This window comes from Antennarius striatus, chromosome 14 (assembly GCF_040054535.1).
Source record: "Antennarius striatus isolate MH-2024 chromosome 14, ASM4005453v1, whole genome shotgun sequence".
In the NCBI taxonomy this organism is placed as follows: Eukaryota; Metazoa; Chordata; class Actinopteri; order Lophiiformes; family Antennariidae; genus Antennarius; species Antennarius striatus.
In genome coordinates this window covers 5,172,580-5,188,859 of record NC_090789.1, presented here as the reverse complement: position 1 = coordinate 5,188,859, position 16,280 = coordinate 5,172,580, and the positions used below count along the sequence as shown (strand labels likewise).

The window sequence follows — 16,280 nt, the reverse complement described above, 5'->3', positions numbered from 1 at the left end:
TGAGCTTGTTTCTTCCCATTGAGGCAGTGCTTCCTCTGATGCATATTGCTTATGTAATGCCCAGTGTCCTCATTTGAGGACAGCAAAGTTTACGCTGTTCTATAGCCTGTAATTACGAGCCTATTACAAAAATAAGAAAGCCTATAAATAAACCCTTCTGGACACTAGTCACTGAATAGCAGTATACGCAGATCAAAATTAAAGAACACATTGGTAATCAGATTCATCGATCTCCAGAAGTGGATTTTTGTCAAATTTCCATGGAGTCTTTCTTGTGCTTTATATTATATAAATGAGAATTTTGCATCATATATTGATGAATCAATTTGTTATTACCCTCATTTCATGAAGTTACTCTATGACCAATCCTTGTCATTATTTTCATAGTTTTTTATGCTGTCCTCAAATGAGGACGGTGGGTTAAAATGGGTTAAGCAACAAGAGGTGACAGTAAACCTTGACAGAGAGCTGGTCATTTGGTAATTTTATTCAGACATGGAACCATTACAAACACAGCATATATTTAATCCCTGTGACTAATTAAAGTTAAAGAAGTTTGAAATGAAATTTGAAATGAATGCTGAATCTCTAACCTCTAACCTGAATTGTTGCTGCTGTTGTGCACCTCATCATTTCAGTATTTAATTTAAATGTATAGTTGGAATTAAGAGGCGACGTCAGACAGTTTTATGTATTGTTTTTTTACGTGACGGTATGATCTCAATGATGATTCTGTTATTAATGAATGAACTGAGTGCCTCTCACTATATATCTGCATGCCTACAGGCCCCTTGTGTGTGTCAGGGCCTGTACACACACACATATACAGGTGTGAAACACATGTATATGACTGTGAGTGGAAAAACTAATTACCCCAAAGGGGTTATTAAAGTACATTTCTTCTTCTTCTTGTAATTACATATACAGAACTTTTACACCGTAAAAACATGTTCAATATGTTCATAAAAACAACAATAACAAAATCCAACTAACATCGTGTTTATTCAGAAAGCACGCAATCTACGAGTGCACACAGTGTAACAACATTCAGCTGTCTAGGCTTTTATTTTGAAGGCAAAGCCGCTCAACTTCCGGCTCGTCACTCTTCTTTGAAAGCCTTACAAGTGACCGCGTAGCCATGGCAACCAGTGTAGCCACTGAGCTCTTCGCATCGCGTTGCCTTCACTGGTAGCTAACAAAGGAGGACATGGCAGCACTGACGGGTTGAGGACGGACGTTATTGATCGATAAATGTCTGCAGTTGGTTTTGTTGTTTTGGGACGCCATGACACCCCCGCAGAGAAACAGGTACGGATGCGAAGCGGCGCGGAAATGGAAAAACACAGGTGAGTATTTGATTTGACCTCATTAAAATAGAAACAGGATGTTACAGTCAACACTGTAAAGTACGAGTAGGTCGTTTCTACCAAAGATGATTCAGGGTTAAAAACACTTTAATCATTTATATATAAACAGCTTTAACACAAACCTCCAAATGACAAATACTGGAAGTTTGTGCAGTCAGAATTATATTTGAAAAAACGTGAATTAATAGAGGAAAATTAATAAAATTATTAATAATAAAAAATCATTATTAATTGATAAAAATCATAGAGACAGATTACCAGATAAATTAATAAAAAGATAAGTGATAAAGCCACAAAAAGGAAATGAGATTTCATTTAATTTACTTATTTGGGGAATCATGTGAGCTGCGGAAAGTCACACACACACTTACACACACACAAACACACACACACACACACACACACACACACACACACACGCACGCACAAAGACCCTTAAACATTCCAGGACTCCCAAGAGAAGGATGATTCAGTCTGTCCTGACCGGCCACAGCTGCCTCTGTGAGATGTTTGAACAAAAAAACCTCTTCTGTGTTCACTGTGAAAAGCCTTTATTGTAAAGTGTGTGTGTGTGTGTGTGTGTGTGTGTGTGTGTGTGACTTCTTGCTCACACTCAGGGGGCCAGTGGTGTCTTGTTAAGTGGTAAGGGCCTGGTCATGTTGGGAGGTATACGTAGGTTCTTGTGTTTCCGTCTGTTGTTCTTCATTTGGAAAGAAAACAAACCCCCCCAGACTGGAGGAGAGCGTCTCTGTGTCTCCCTCAGCGCCAGAAAGTGAAACGTCAAAGATGCTGTGTGGCTCTAACGGTTCATTAATCATGCAGATTCAGTTTGTTCCAAACAGGTCAAGCAGGCTTGTGTCAAGTTGTGTGTGTGTGTGTGTGTGTGTGTGTGTGTGTGTGTGTGTGTGTGTGTGTGTGTGTGTGTGTGTGTGTGTGTTAAGGAAGTCTAAATAATTTACCCAATGCAGTAGGGTGCTTGAAGAATCTCGAATGGCCCTTGCATTCTGTGTGATGGAAAACACTCAAATCTGATGAGCTGGATTTGTTTTCACACACACACACACACACACACACACACACACACACACACACACACACACACACACACACACACACACACACACACACACACACGCGACAAGGAGCTGGTGTTTTGTTACATATGAGTTTTTCTTTGTGTACAGGTCTAGAAGACCACAATGCTGTGATGACTTCAGTGTCATTAAACACACTTTCCAGTAGAACACACAAGTCAGATTTGAATATGACAGGCATTGGCAACATTACCAGTTAAAGTCAATCATCACCCTGGACCCCCCCCCCCCCACCCCTTCCTTTTAATTAATCTCAATAGTTTAAAAAATAAATAGAAATAAAATCGATTAGATGTTGTAATCACTGTCCTTCTCTTTCCCTGCTTCAGCTCCTCCTGTCCCATCACTGAGGCATGCTGGTGGGGTGCCCCAGCCGTGGCCCATTCTCCCCCACCCTAAAGGAAAGGTGCTCAGGTCCCACTTATCTGATCCTCCTCTTCTTCCTCACCTCCGGATGTTCCACACCCGACATGCGGAGGAGAGCGCCGAGAGGCCCCACCTGGTCACCGTGGTCCATCCCTGCAGCGAAATACGCAAGGTGACGTCCACGTTCACCACTTGTATTTAATAATAAAGCTTTTTACAGGTGATGCAGAACATCTTGATCAGTAGTTTACAGATGTTTCATGGTGTCAACATGTGAAGTTAGAGATTACAACCCTTCTTTTGAGGAGATCTCTGGAGTACGTAATGGGAACGTGGAGGATTTACTTTACTCTCTTTGATGCCTCTCTGTTTTGAAGGTGACAGTTCTGTTGAACCGCAGGGGTGTGGTGTCCTACGAACAGCTGCTGATGGATATCTCTGAGGCTTTGGGGTTTCCTCGCTGGCACAGAGCCAGAGTCACCCGTTTGTACACGACCAACGCGCGAGAGGTGAGATTCACCTGCGGCAGCACGAACTAATGATGCTCCTGTTCCTGCAGAGTCCTCTGCAGTGTGAACAGTTGTTATGATGTCAGGTAAAGATGAATGATGCGTTTCATTTTGAAGAAAGGACCCTTTTCCTGTCACGAGATTAGGTAATAATGTGGGAGACTGCTTAAAGGCCCTTTTTCATGTCAGTTCCTTCCATACAAATCTTTTACTCAGGCACTTCAAACAAGTTAAAACAAGGTCGACCCTGAACTTGAAAGGCTTCTGAAATCATAGGGGCCCCACGGCTTGGTCCTCAACTGGTGATCAATTTAGTACAGAACACACTTAAATTAAAAAGGACAGCGGAGGAAGTTGACATAGATTATATAAGAGTAGGATGCAGTAGTCCACATGTGTCAAACTCAAGGCCCAGGGGCCAAATGTGGCCCATGAGAACATAAAGGGTCAGAGTGTCTAAAATTAAATCGGTCAAAAGTGTGTTTTAACCAATGCTACATTTCCCAAAATGCAGTAATTAAGCCTAGTATAACTTTGACAAAAACTTTTTGAATAAAGTTAATGTCCTAACTTGTGTTCGATGTTATTTTTCTTTATTCATTGGATAGTTTGATCCTTGATTGATGGAGTTCTGTGGGTTTCATAACCTGACAAATTAAAAGGATTTATATTGTAACAGAGAAACACAGTTTTTTTTTGTGTAACTAATGTTTGTAACATGAATAAGTAATAAATTCAGAGTTGTTTTTTTTACTTTAAAGAGTAGTTACATTTATTTTACGTTACATTGAGTTACATTTATTAGTTACATCTGGCCCTTTGAAGACAGCTGTTATGCTGATGTGGCTGTCAGTAAAAATGAGTTTGACACCCCTGCAGTAGTGCATTCTTAAATGACTCTCCTTAGACTCATAATGGGTGAGGTGTTTTGTTTTAACTATGTCAGGGGGGGCTTGTGAAATTGTCTAGATGTGGTCAAATATCCGGTTCCAGTTTTTTTTGTGTGTGTGTGTGTGTTGTCTCTTAGGTGAAGGGAGTGTGTGATTTCTTCCGAGGCGAGTCGGCTTTCCTGGCCCTGGGGAGGGCTCGTCCGGAGCTGGGGGGCGTGCGGGAGGCGCTTGAGGAACTGTTTCCACAACACTCTCAATATCGGGCTGACGCACTGCAGGCCTGGGAGAAAAAACTTCGCCCGGCGCCAGATAAAGCCGCCAAGGCCGACAGCGGATACAGCGATGGGACGGACAGCAGCGAGACGAACACCGGCCAAGAAACGCACCAGGATGCAAATTCAAATCAGAGTAACACACACGCAATTAAGCTGCAACCTAACCGCATACACACACACCCGCCTGAAAATAAAGACGCTAACGCCCATAAAAAGAGTTCATCCAGAACGCCTGCTCACCTGCCAAACCACCTGCAGAGACTGAATGTGAGGGGCGGAGTCAGAGAGCAGCAGCCATCTGCCATTGGTCTGTTTAAACAAGAGGACCGTCTAAGGGAGGGGGACACACCTTCGCCAACACTATGTGAAAATTGCCTCGCAAGGAGAGTTAAACATCGGGGTCCAGAACTAATCCATCCACTGTCAGGAAAGCCCCCGCTTCCTCCCGTTTCCAGGAAGCAGAAAGGAGGTTCTCCCAAGGATCCGGTTCACATCGGCCCTCTGTCTCCTCCCCCAAACAGCAGAAAAGAGGATCAGAGTAGCCCCCAGTTAGAACTTTCAGACCCATATCCGAATGTCAGTCCAGAACACAAAGAGTTACAACAGAGGACGACCTTTGACCTCCCGTCTGACGGCAGTGATGTCACGGCGGCAGATATCGAACGTTGCTATGAATTTGGACGTGTGGTCGGAGACGGCAACTTCGCGGTAGTGCGAGAGTGCCGCCGTCGAAACGACGGCCAAACCCTCGCCGTGAAGATTGTGGAACGCTCCAAGCTGATTGGTCGGGAGCACATGATGCAGAACGAGCTGAGCCTCTTGGGTAGCCTCTGTCACCCCCGGATAGTGCGGCTGTTTGGCCACCATCACACAGACACTCACTCCTACCTGGTGATGGAGCTGGTGAGGGGAGGGGATCTGTTTGAGACCATCAGTGAGAGGGGGAAGTTTCCAGAGCCGGAGGCGGGGCTGATGGTGTCGGACGTGAGCGAAGCGCTCAATTACATTCACGGCAAAAGCATCGTCCACCGAGACCTAAAACCAGAGAACCTATTGGTGAGTGGGAGTGAAACGAGAATTATGTGCAAATGTGAAACACACAAGAGTGTCACTAGTCCCTATAAGGAGCCAAAATCTAATCCCCTCTAGGATGTGCTATGATGTATCATTGGTGAAAATATTTTTTTATTGTATATATCTTTTTATTGTTTATTTTAGTTTTAGTGTTAGTTTTCTGTGTATTAAGTCTGGTTTATGCTCTTAGCACTCTGCTTTTTTTTGTGTGCACCAATCCTGCTTCATGTGCCTTCAAGTGTCCCTTGGGGACAAATAAACTTTTTTGAATTTGAATTTGTTTTAGAGCAGTCTTGCTGACAGCTGTTAAGCTGCAACAGTTTTGCATATCATTTAGCTCCTTTTATATTCTAATGTAGCATGTGATAGATTAGAAAAATAAGAGTAGTTTTAAAGCTATTCATTTTTATGACCTTACGTATCACATGTTGGGACGCTGTCACACCAGCAGAATGCAAAATGTTAAACTTGTGACTGGAGATGCTTCAAATAGCTCTGCATTTCAAATTAAAACAATATAATGTCAGACTAGAATGTGGGAGAGATGGTAAGATGAGTTTCTACTGCGAGGCCGTTTGTGCTGTTGAATTTTGATTACATAGCCTGACGTGAGTCATGTTCAGGGCTTCTTGTTTTTCCTGTTCTGCTCAGATTGAACATGTAGCTGCTGGCATCTGTAGGCTGAAACTTGGAGACTTTGGTCTGGCCATGGTTGTGACTGAACCAGTCTTCACTATATGTGGCACACCCACATATGTAGCCCCAGAGATTCTCTGTGAGACAGGTTAGTGCTGTTTGCTCGTCTGTAGAATAAGCATTTTTACTGTCGACCCTAAAAATTCAGGTTTTTCCTTATTTGACTTGTTTTGAGCCAACAGGTTACGGTGTTGCTGTGGATGTATGGGCTCTGGGTGTCATTCTTTTTGTACTCCTGTGTGGATTCCCTCCGTTTCGCAGTCGAGAGCGGGACCAGGAAGAGCTGTTCCAATTGATAAAGCAGGGGCAAATTCACTTCCTGTCCCCTTACTGGGACCCCATCTCGGAAGGTGACAGGAACAGAAAAATACTGCACAAATTTCTACACATTCAAGAGATTTTTGTCTCATTCTGGTGTTTGTGTGTGTGTGTGTGTGTGTGTGTGTGTGTGTGTGTGTGTGTAGGAGCCAGAGGCCTTGTCAGAGCTCTGCTACAGCCCGATCCTACTGTGAGGCTGACAGCAGAGCAGACCTTGCTGCATCCCTGGGTGAAGGCTATGACTTCTGTTGGCCAGCAGATGGCGCTAACAGACAAAAATCCGAGGTACACAGCCAAAGCTGGACCAGAACCCAACAGGTTCCAGAGACCGGCCCAGATCAATGCAGCACATTCATGGACAGACATGATACCAGCTAACGCCAGCAGCACAGAAACCACCCAAAAAGATCTCAGCAGACACGATCAGAAGCAAACCGTCACGAGTATAGGAAAAGAAAAAGATGAGGACAAATCAGTGCAACAAAAATCAGAACACAACATCTCCCCAACGTTCAAGTTGCAGATGGTTTTAAGATCGACATCTCCTCAACAGAAACCAGAATGCACTATTATAGACCCTGGCTCTCCCAGTAAGGAGCTCAGAAGACTGGAAGTCCAGGATCCAGGGCCCACGTTGACAGACGGAAACTGTGATCCTGATCAAAATAAAGTAAATGTGGAAGTCAATCAGGTCCACACTGATCCTCCTCCATAAGACAATTAGAATAAAGCAGCCATCAAAATATCAATTACACATTTCCCACAATCAGGCACAACAAACCACAGGGGGTTCACTCAACACAACACCCCCCACCCCCTTGCAGCCCAGCAGGAACATGAGAAGAGCCTTTCTCCCGTTCAACCCAACCACAAAACCACAAAAACTGCAGCGATCTCAGTGTTCACAGCATCACCCACCCACCAATCCACACAATCTTGACCTCACCAGAAGTCTCCTGCTTTCCCGTGTGATTACATCAGACTCATCACTTTCATTTCTTCCTGACAATATCACTGATTTCTCAGCAGCTGAAATCGCTGAATGACCCGCAGATGATGTGATTTACTCTCTTGGGATTGAATAGGTTCTGATTGATGATGCTAGATAAGTCTCAGAAATGTGTGTAATTGGATGCATCCTGCAATCAGACACGTCGGTAGATGTTGGAAAATGACCGAGCCATGTGTCCATGTAGGATTTCGAGTGGTGTGAACATTATGTTAGAATTAAGTTAGGCAAGACTCAATTTAGATTTAGATTTTTACCGTTGCTTCCAGTTTTGTGGTGTAATCACGTGACAAATTTTGAATGAATTTGTGTTCCGGTCAGGTCGTTCTATTTTTATTTCTGTGTACTCTGCTTGCCTTGAAGGAGGTGATAGGTTATTGCCTCAGCAATGACTAGAGCTATTTTTGTTTATATTTATGACAACACTCACGCTTTTATAGCCTTATAAATAAGCGGTAGAACCATTTATCTTATACAATGTATTTCCTATACATGTATACACAATAAAAATACCTGTGTTACTTGTACTAAACTCCTTTCTGACATTGTGTTCATTGTAAATATTTTCTACTGGTAAACAGTTCCTGCTGATTTGAATAACAACCCTGGCTCTGCATTCTACCACAACATCAATACGTCAAAATCTACGACAAATCAATACGTCCCGTCGCTGAAAATAGAAATTGTCAAACATTAAAGGACATAGTGTGACCTCATACAGCCACTGGGTAAACTGTGTGTGTGCATAACAGAGGGTGGTAAGGCTCAGTTGCCATTCCACACAATCCAGTGGGGGTGGTTGATCTCCTCCTCCCTGAATTGCTGACAGGACAGTGTCACATCCTGCCCTTCATAGCTTCAGGCACCCACACCCTGCATTCATACACCCCCTCCTACCCCTGAGGTTACTCCAGCCTAGCTGTTAAATCACTTTTTTTTTTTTTTGGGATAGATAATCTGTAGCATTTGCAGCCCCTACAACGAGATCAATCAATTTGAGAGAGGAATTATAGTACAAATCAACTTTTGTTTTTGTCTTTATTGTTATTCTACCAATATTGTTGCTTTATGTGACTTCAATTGGCCATTGGGGGATAAATAAAGTTTTTTGAATTGTTTAAACTTCATGATGTCACCGAGTGGTGATGTTGTTGCCGATTCGTTATAACATGTAATAACGCAGGTGAATCAAAGCGTCCTTTGATGATGTACTCTGTCTTTGAAATTAAGTCGCATAACGTGTTTTCTGATCCTTTCAAGTCCTGGCATCTTTTGACCTCAGGTGCTCACTGCGCATGCGCGTTGACAAACTCTTTAAATACCCCCCAAGTCATCTGCCACAATAAACGTCCTGCTGTCAGCCAAGACGCGGCGCACTGAAGTACCTACCGACAAGTTGAGCTAGCCAGAGACACACGCAGGAATATTTACTTTTAATTACGCAGCGGTCCAGAAGCTTCTTGAGTAAATTCGTAAAGGTTTTTGGAGGGTGAAGTCGGGGGGGGGAGTAGGACAGGAGAAAAAAACAAAAAAACAAAGATGGCTGTGTAGCCAGAGAGACGAGTCCCAACAGAACTCTGTCTAAACCGCGGCTCGAATCAACGACAGGTCCCCTGGACAGTTCAGCCGGGACCGGAACAGAGACGCTAGACGAGCCGCCGAGCTCGGCCGCCGATAACCGTCGTTGTAAGCCGCTGTCAGGGCGAAAATAACGGCGTCGCCAGAGTTGTTTTTGTTCTGCTTTGGCAAAGGGAGAGGACGGCTGTGTTTTTGTCAACGTAGCTAGCCGCATAGTCTGCTAGCCTGTCTGTAAGTCAACAAATCTAGCCGACGATTAATGACGTTTTAATTAGTTTGACTCGCACATGATCTCGTTTTTATACAGTCATTGGCTTGTTGTATTTGTAGTTCATACGTGGAGAGTGGGAATAATATTAAGTTTCTTTCTGACAGCCTGAAACCGCGTTAGCCATTAGCTAGCGCTAGCTAACTGTCAGCTGACCGTTAGCTTGACAGCTAGCCTCTGAGCTAACCCGATCCAGACTCCAGCCTCGGCCCGGTCGCGACAGGTTCATCCCAGAAAGAAAAAACAAAAACCAAACCTCTAGTCTTCGCCATGTCTTCACTGGAAGAGAGAGACGTAGGCGTTGCGGCCGCCCCTGGCTCCTCCTCGGCCGGCCTGGGGGTAGGGGCCGTGGTGGCGGCGGTGGAGGCTGTCGCCGGGGTCGCAGCCATGCAGGACGAGGTCGGGATGCGACGAGATGGGCCCGAAGCTGACACAGACGAGCCACCCAAGAAGAGGGTGAAAATCCCTGAGGGAGAGTCAGGAAAGCTGGAGGAGAGACTGTACTCAGTGCTGTGCTGCACCGTGTGCCTAGACTTGCCCAAGGCCTCTGTATACCAGGTAAACGTGGTGTCAATCACAAACCTTCCCTTCATCACTATAAACTCACCAAAACAACAGCAAACCAGCTGGATCTTCCTCTTTGAGGAGTCCCCATGTGTCCCAACAGCTGATCCCCAGAATCCACCTGTTGAATGTGTTGTCCAGTTCCATTTATTTGAACTGAAACTAGCTCAAAACACAGGCCCAAAAAGTGTTTCCTGCACCTCACTTCTGAGCCATGAGGCCAGAGATCACCTGAGCGTCCTGCTCCAGATTCAGCTGATGATTATCTGGTAACCACCCTCAACCGAACCCGTATCCCCCCCCCCGAAACAGCACACATGAAGTCAAATGTCCAGCGCTCACGCAAAAGTTAAACTTAAATCGTCCTGCCCGTACTCTCAAATCACCTCAAACTGCTCCCTCCATTGTGGAGGGAACATGTGTAATTAATCATCGCTCAATCTTGAACATAGACATGCCCTTCTGCAGCACTAACAAGTTTGCAATCTTTTCACACAAAGACTGACCTTGAGAAAAGTGATATTAAAAAAAATCATACAATCACAAATAGCAAATAACATTAGCACAATAAATATGAGCATTTACATTTTGGACAAAGAAAAATCTACAATTCCAGATCTCTATAAGCCATAAAAGCCCTTCATTTTGCATTTTTTTAAATGTAAAATTATGGTGTGAAAAATTGAACATAACATACAGCCAGAAACAGCTGTTTTCATAAACATTTCATGGAACTAAAGCCACTCTGTGCATCCAATAGAATTGTACCATACTTTCTTAATTCAGTGCTCCATCATTTTCCCTTTCCATTGTGTACTTATCTATACATTTTTATCTTTTTTGTCTCCCGTTGCTTATACTGTTCCCACCAGTGTACCAATGGACACCTGATGTGTGCAGGTTGTTTTATCCATCTCCTGGCAGATTCACGTCTCAAAGAGGAACAGGCTACGTGTCCCAACTGCAGGTACACCAAAATGCACACGTTCATTCACTTTCCATATTGCAAATTCTGTATGGGGTATGGGGCTCCATTCCCACGGGGCAGAGTTCACCATTTTATCACCGGGGTACATAGAAACAACAATTCTCGCTCACATTCATGCCTGCGGTCAATTTAGAGTCACCAGGTGAACTTTTTTTGTTGATGAAGCTAGAGAATCCAGACGGAACATAACAGATGTTTAAAGAGTCCTCAGCGGAGTTTGAATTCAGGAATTTTTTTGCTATGAGGAAAATTTTTTTGCCCCAAATTTAACCTTTATTTAACCACATAGGTCAGGTGAGAAGAAGTTCTCATTCACAATGGCGACCTGGAAACAGCGCTAACCACTAATTTTTTGTAGTTAACTGAATTTTTGAGCTTTCTCAGTCATTCTATCAACAGAGAATATGCAACATATACTGTAATTTCACAGCTTTTGTCATCTGATCCAACCAAACCTTCTCTCACAAATTATTTTTTTCCTTCATGGTTTTACTCGAGGGAGAGTGTCATTTTAGTTAAGAGTAATCAGAAGTGCAAAAACTCCAGTTGGCTTGGGATAAAATGATATCAAACAGCAGCAAAAAAAAAAATCTGGAGCGGCGACAGCTCTTCATGTCCTCACAAATGCTGTATATTGTCAAGTGTTCTCATTTCCCCTTCACCGTTGAAGGGGAAATGCATTACCTTGAGTAATGCAAGAAAAGTATTTATCCACATTTTCAGAAAAATATCTCTTTTCATTTTTTTATGTACTTGCACAGGAAAAAGTAACCGTTTCTGCATGTAGCCTCAAAATCTGCTGAAATCACCAAATGCAAAATCTATTATCCAGACAGTTCATGCCTGTCTGTTGTTCCTCGTGTTGTGTGAACCATTCTTTACGTACCACAAACATCACACACACACACCACCTGTGTGTTCATGCAGGTGTGAGATCAGCAAGAACTTGTGCTGCAGGAACCTCGCGGTGGAGAAGGCTGTGAGCGAGCTTCCAACAGAATGTACCTTCTGCCTAAAGCAGTTCCCTCGCTCCAGCTTGGAGAGACACCAGAAGGAAGAGTGCCAAGACAGGTATACACAACTCTCACACACAAAAAAAAAAACTTCATGTGTGGTAATGTGAAAAGAATTTCAAAGTTATCCCGATCGGAGCTGCTGGATCAACTTTTTTTTCCGCATGGAAGCAAGCCCAAGGCACAAAAAGTTTTCATCTGACCTGTCAGATCGGTCAGTTTTCATCTGACCGATCGCTTTTTACTTCACACTCAGAATGATTAAATACCCTGTTTAGAAATATATATGTGATCGCTCAGGGTCACACGGGGTTAATACGAGAACGACGGAGGAGCATGTGACCAGCTGCCGCTGATGCGGTCGCGCACTGCGTGTCTGTCGCACACGTAGCACGCAAGCCGTGGAATCCGTATGTATTTAATGTTATGGGGTTGTTGCTATAGCAACAGGTGACCCATCTTAGCATCTGCCAATGTTACCATGACAACAGCCATGGCACACACAACCAGGTGTTTTTTTGTGGTCAGGTCAGGCAGAAAATGTGAAAAATGTAACTGTGTTTTATCCAGTGGGAATGACACCAGACTGAAGAGGTTAACTATCACCTGTCTCTTTATTCCACCTCACTTTCAGCATGAAAAGAAGAAGGGATTCATTGAAAAGAACCTTATGCCCCAGGATGTCATTGATATAAATCCACTCATTATGAAGCATTTCTATAAAAGGACCTAAATTCTACATCTTGCTTTCCACAAGTTCACCGTCTAACTCACCCTGGCTTGTTGTGTTTTCAGGGTGACTCAATGTAAATACACGCGGATCGGCTGTCCTTGGCAAGGCCCGTTCCACGAGCTGCCGGCACACGAGAGCGAGTGCTCCCATCCCACCAAGACTGGGACCGAGCTGATGGGAATTCTGGGAGAGATGGACCAGAGCCACCGCAGGGACATGCAGCTCTACAACACCATCTTCAGTCTCCTCTGCTATGAGAAGATTGGTTTTACAGGTGCATAGAAAAAAATGAGTCAGAGTTAGAATATCTGTCTGCAAACTAAAACCGTTCCACTGCACTGTGTCGTTTCTTTGGTTTAAACCAGTTAGCTGTCAGTTCCGCCCACTTTTAGCCTTCTTTCCGTCTCATCTTCCACTCATGTGTCCATCCAGAGGTGCAGTTCAGGCCTTACCGCACCGATGACTTCATCACTCGTCTGTACTACGAAACGCCGCGCTTCACTGTTCTCAACCAAACGTGGGTGCTGAAGGCCCGCGTCAACGACTCCGAACGCAACCCCAACCTGTCCTGCAAACGCACGCTGTCGTTTCAGCTCATCCTCAAAAGCAAGGTACACACATTAATCTGTCCACACGTGTTTACTCTCTAAGGGTTTGAGAGAGTGTTGATCCAGAAATGGGGACACTACACCAAATCTGATTTCAACAGAAGTGTGATTAAAGGATCCAGAAAAGTCCGTGTTAGCTGGACCTCCTGAGCCATGTGATTGGCTGGTTAGAAATTTGCATTAGCGGGCATTTGGACAGGTGTGTCTCATACAGTGTCCAGTGAGTGTATTTCAGAGGATCAGCCTGAAGAATCAGTTCTTGTAGAGGAGATCCTTTTTATCTACATCACTGATGCTGAAGTTGTCAAAAACATGATAAAGAATTTTAAACATTCCGGCGACACGTGGGTGTGTTTTTGTGTGCAGGTGAACTCGGCCCTGGAGTGTTCCTTCCTGCTCCTGAAGGGCCCGTACGACGACGTCCGGATCAAACCGGTCATCCACCACCACTCCTTCAGCAACGACGCCAACGAGACCGACTACGTCCCGCTCCCCATCTCCGACTCGGTGGAGTGCAACAAACTGCTGGCTGCTAAAAACATCAACCTGCGTCTGTTCATCTTCCAAGTCCAAAAATAAAGAGGCGGGGGGAGGGGGGGGGCAAAGAGGAGGAGGAGGAGGAGGAAGAGGATGGAAAAGGCGACAGAAGAAGATGATGAAGATGAAAAAAAGAGGGGGTGATGGATGGTGAGGCGCAAAGAGAGACGAGTGTTGAAGATTAAAGAGAGACACCACTGAACCACTGATACCTCTTAACAGCTACACAGATGCACACTGTCACACAGGGTACACACACACACACACACACACACACAATCACACACAATCACACACCACTAATTATAGGACCTCCTTTTACAAGATATCCACATCCCCACGTTCGGGGGATAGCTGTGAGTTGCTGTTGAGATGGGTGGACACTGTTATGGGATGGAGGGGTAGGATGAAATATGAAAAAGGCACAGCTGGGTGGGTGTTGGGTTGGGTTTGGGGGGGGTATCGTGACGGTTGGCGTGTACCTGTGGTGGCTTTCTGAAGTCTTTCGCCCCTGACCCCCGCAGCCAAAGGTAGCACACACACACACGCACACACACACACACACACACACACACACCACACCGACCAAAGCAGGATTTGCTGGCTGCATGTTTTTAAGCGTCTGCGTGTGCAAAAGTATGACAGGAAAGCGAGCGAGAAACGGCGAGCGACAGACCCCACAGTGTGACCCCGATCTGTTTTTATCTTTAAAAAAAAAGTTTTTAAAAATGAAAAGCGTTAATGTGAAAATAGAGCAATTGCCTCTACGAAGCTGTTCTTGGGACGTGTGTGTGTGTGTGTGAGAAGAGAGTGAGAGAGTGTTTCTTTTCCCTTCACCTGACACTCTTTACACCTGAATCTATGTATTCTTTCTGCTTTGAAGTGAAAATGAAGTTTCACTCCTCAAATTTTTTTTTCAGAACAGATTAAAAGACACCCCCCCCCCCTCTTCCTCCTCCCCGTGACCCCTTTCTACCTTTAACTAGAGGAGAGATGGCCTGGCTGCATGCATATTTTAGTTCCTGGACTGATTCCTCCAGCTGCGGTTATATTTAACCTACAACACTAATACAATTTTTATTCCTCCTAACCCTTAATATTTAAGTGCCCATGACTGTTTTTCCTTTTTATTTAGGGTTTTTAAGCGAATGGCTGGCTGCCTTGGTGTGAGCCTGTGTGTGTGTGTGTGTGAGAACAACACGATTGTGCGATTCTTGTGAACATGTCCCCGTGTTAGCACCAGTACAATCCTTGATGATGTTAATAGAAAGGCCCTGAAAGCCCCAGGTTCACCGCGTTCAGACTGTTCTTAATCATTTGCTAATTGTTTTTGGAATTTGAACCTGTTAAGTCGATGACCCCCCCCCCCCTTTCCATAAGGGGATGAACCTGGAGGCGTGGGGGTCCAGTATGAAGTGGGGCGTAGCCTGAAACTGAGCACAGATCCTGGCAGAGACAAAGACCACGTCATCCTTCTTCAGTGACTTTTCTGGAAGACGAGACTTCAGGTTTTGATGGATGATGGTTTGTGTGTGTGAGTAAATGTGTGAGAGTGAGTGAAAGGGGTGGGTATGGGGGGGGGGCTTTACCTTAACATGGTGACATAGTGTTAGACTTACTTGAATGAGAACATGTTACTGAAGTAGACGCTACTGTAAAGCAGACAGATCTCTCTCCTCCTGACCTCTGTGTGTATTTTGTGTTTTAATGCTTCGTCTCTACGCCAGTGGACTCACTCATCTCACTATGGCTGTACATGTGCCTTTTATTAAAGATCATGGAACCTGCATCGCTCCTTGTGTGTTTGTATGAGTTGAAATGATATAAAGAGGACGCAGAAGTATTCAGTTTGAAATCATTGACCTCAGTTCTGATAATCATCAAAGGTATCAGGTATTATAATGAAGACAAAGCCATCACCAGACTGATGATTCAAGAACACATTTGATCCCACGTCTGGACCCAGCCTCGCAGAAATTAAGTTGTCTTAGAAATGCTTATCAGTATTTAGCAAAAATAATAAGTTTTAAAATAATAAGTTTTATGAAAAACAGCTTACTCAAAAGTTTGGACATAAAATGTGATTTAATACCTTTAAGTTTTAGGTCTAGGAGATGTCACTAAACCACTAAATTGTTCCTGCTGATTGCAATTTTTGGTAATATATTACCAAATAATATTTTCTCAATAAAAATTCTTACGATTCTTAACAATTTATCAAGTATCACCACTAATTCCAGTTTTTGAAAAAAAATAGTACAGTATTTGAGATCCACACCTGTGATCATCATCTCTGAACGTGAAGATGTAATGAGAGCCTTGGGCCGCAGGGGGGCGCTAAATCTCAACGGGAATCCCACATCCGTTTGATGGAAGTTGGTAAACGATGATCA

General features: G+C 44.1%; 2 protein-coding genes and 1 long non-coding RNA gene across 3 annotated transcripts; 2 read left to right on the top strand and 1 right to left on the bottom strand.

Moving 5' to 3' along the window:
- The first annotated feature begins 342 nt into the window (after positions 1-342).
- dclk3 (doublecortin-like kinase 3) lies at positions 343-8,063 on the top strand. Its single transcript, XM_068333469.1, has 7 exons — positions 343-1,346; positions 2,791-2,999; positions 3,205-3,336; positions 4,364-5,557; positions 6,227-6,359; positions 6,454-6,621; positions 6,736-8,063. Exons 1-7 carry the CDS (start codon positions 1,286-1,288, stop codon positions 7,302-7,304), a joined length of 2,466 nt encoding a protein of 821 aa, XP_068189570.1. The 5' UTR covers positions 343-1,285; the 3' UTR covers positions 7,305-8,063.
- Positions 2,769-9,771, bottom strand: LOC137607593 (uncharacterized). Its single transcript, XR_011037997.1, has 3 exons — positions 9,701-9,771; positions 5,390-5,536; positions 2,769-2,980 (listed from the first exon to the last, which is right to left on the bottom strand). It is a non-coding gene; the product is annotated as an uncharacterized lncRNA (long non-coding RNA).
- On the top strand, positions 8,961-15,670 carry zftraf1 (zinc finger TRAF-type containing 1). The gene is made up of 7 exons (XM_068333470.1): positions 8,961-9,407; positions 9,552-10,002; positions 10,881-10,975; positions 11,924-12,067; positions 12,805-13,016; positions 13,175-13,353; positions 13,717-15,670. Exons 2-7 carry the CDS (start codon positions 9,715-9,717, stop codon positions 13,927-13,929), a joined length of 1,131 nt encoding a protein of 376 aa, XP_068189571.1. The 5' UTR covers positions 8,961-9,407; positions 9,552-9,714; the 3' UTR covers positions 13,930-15,670.
- The last annotated feature ends 610 nt before the right edge of the window (positions 15,671-16,280 follow it).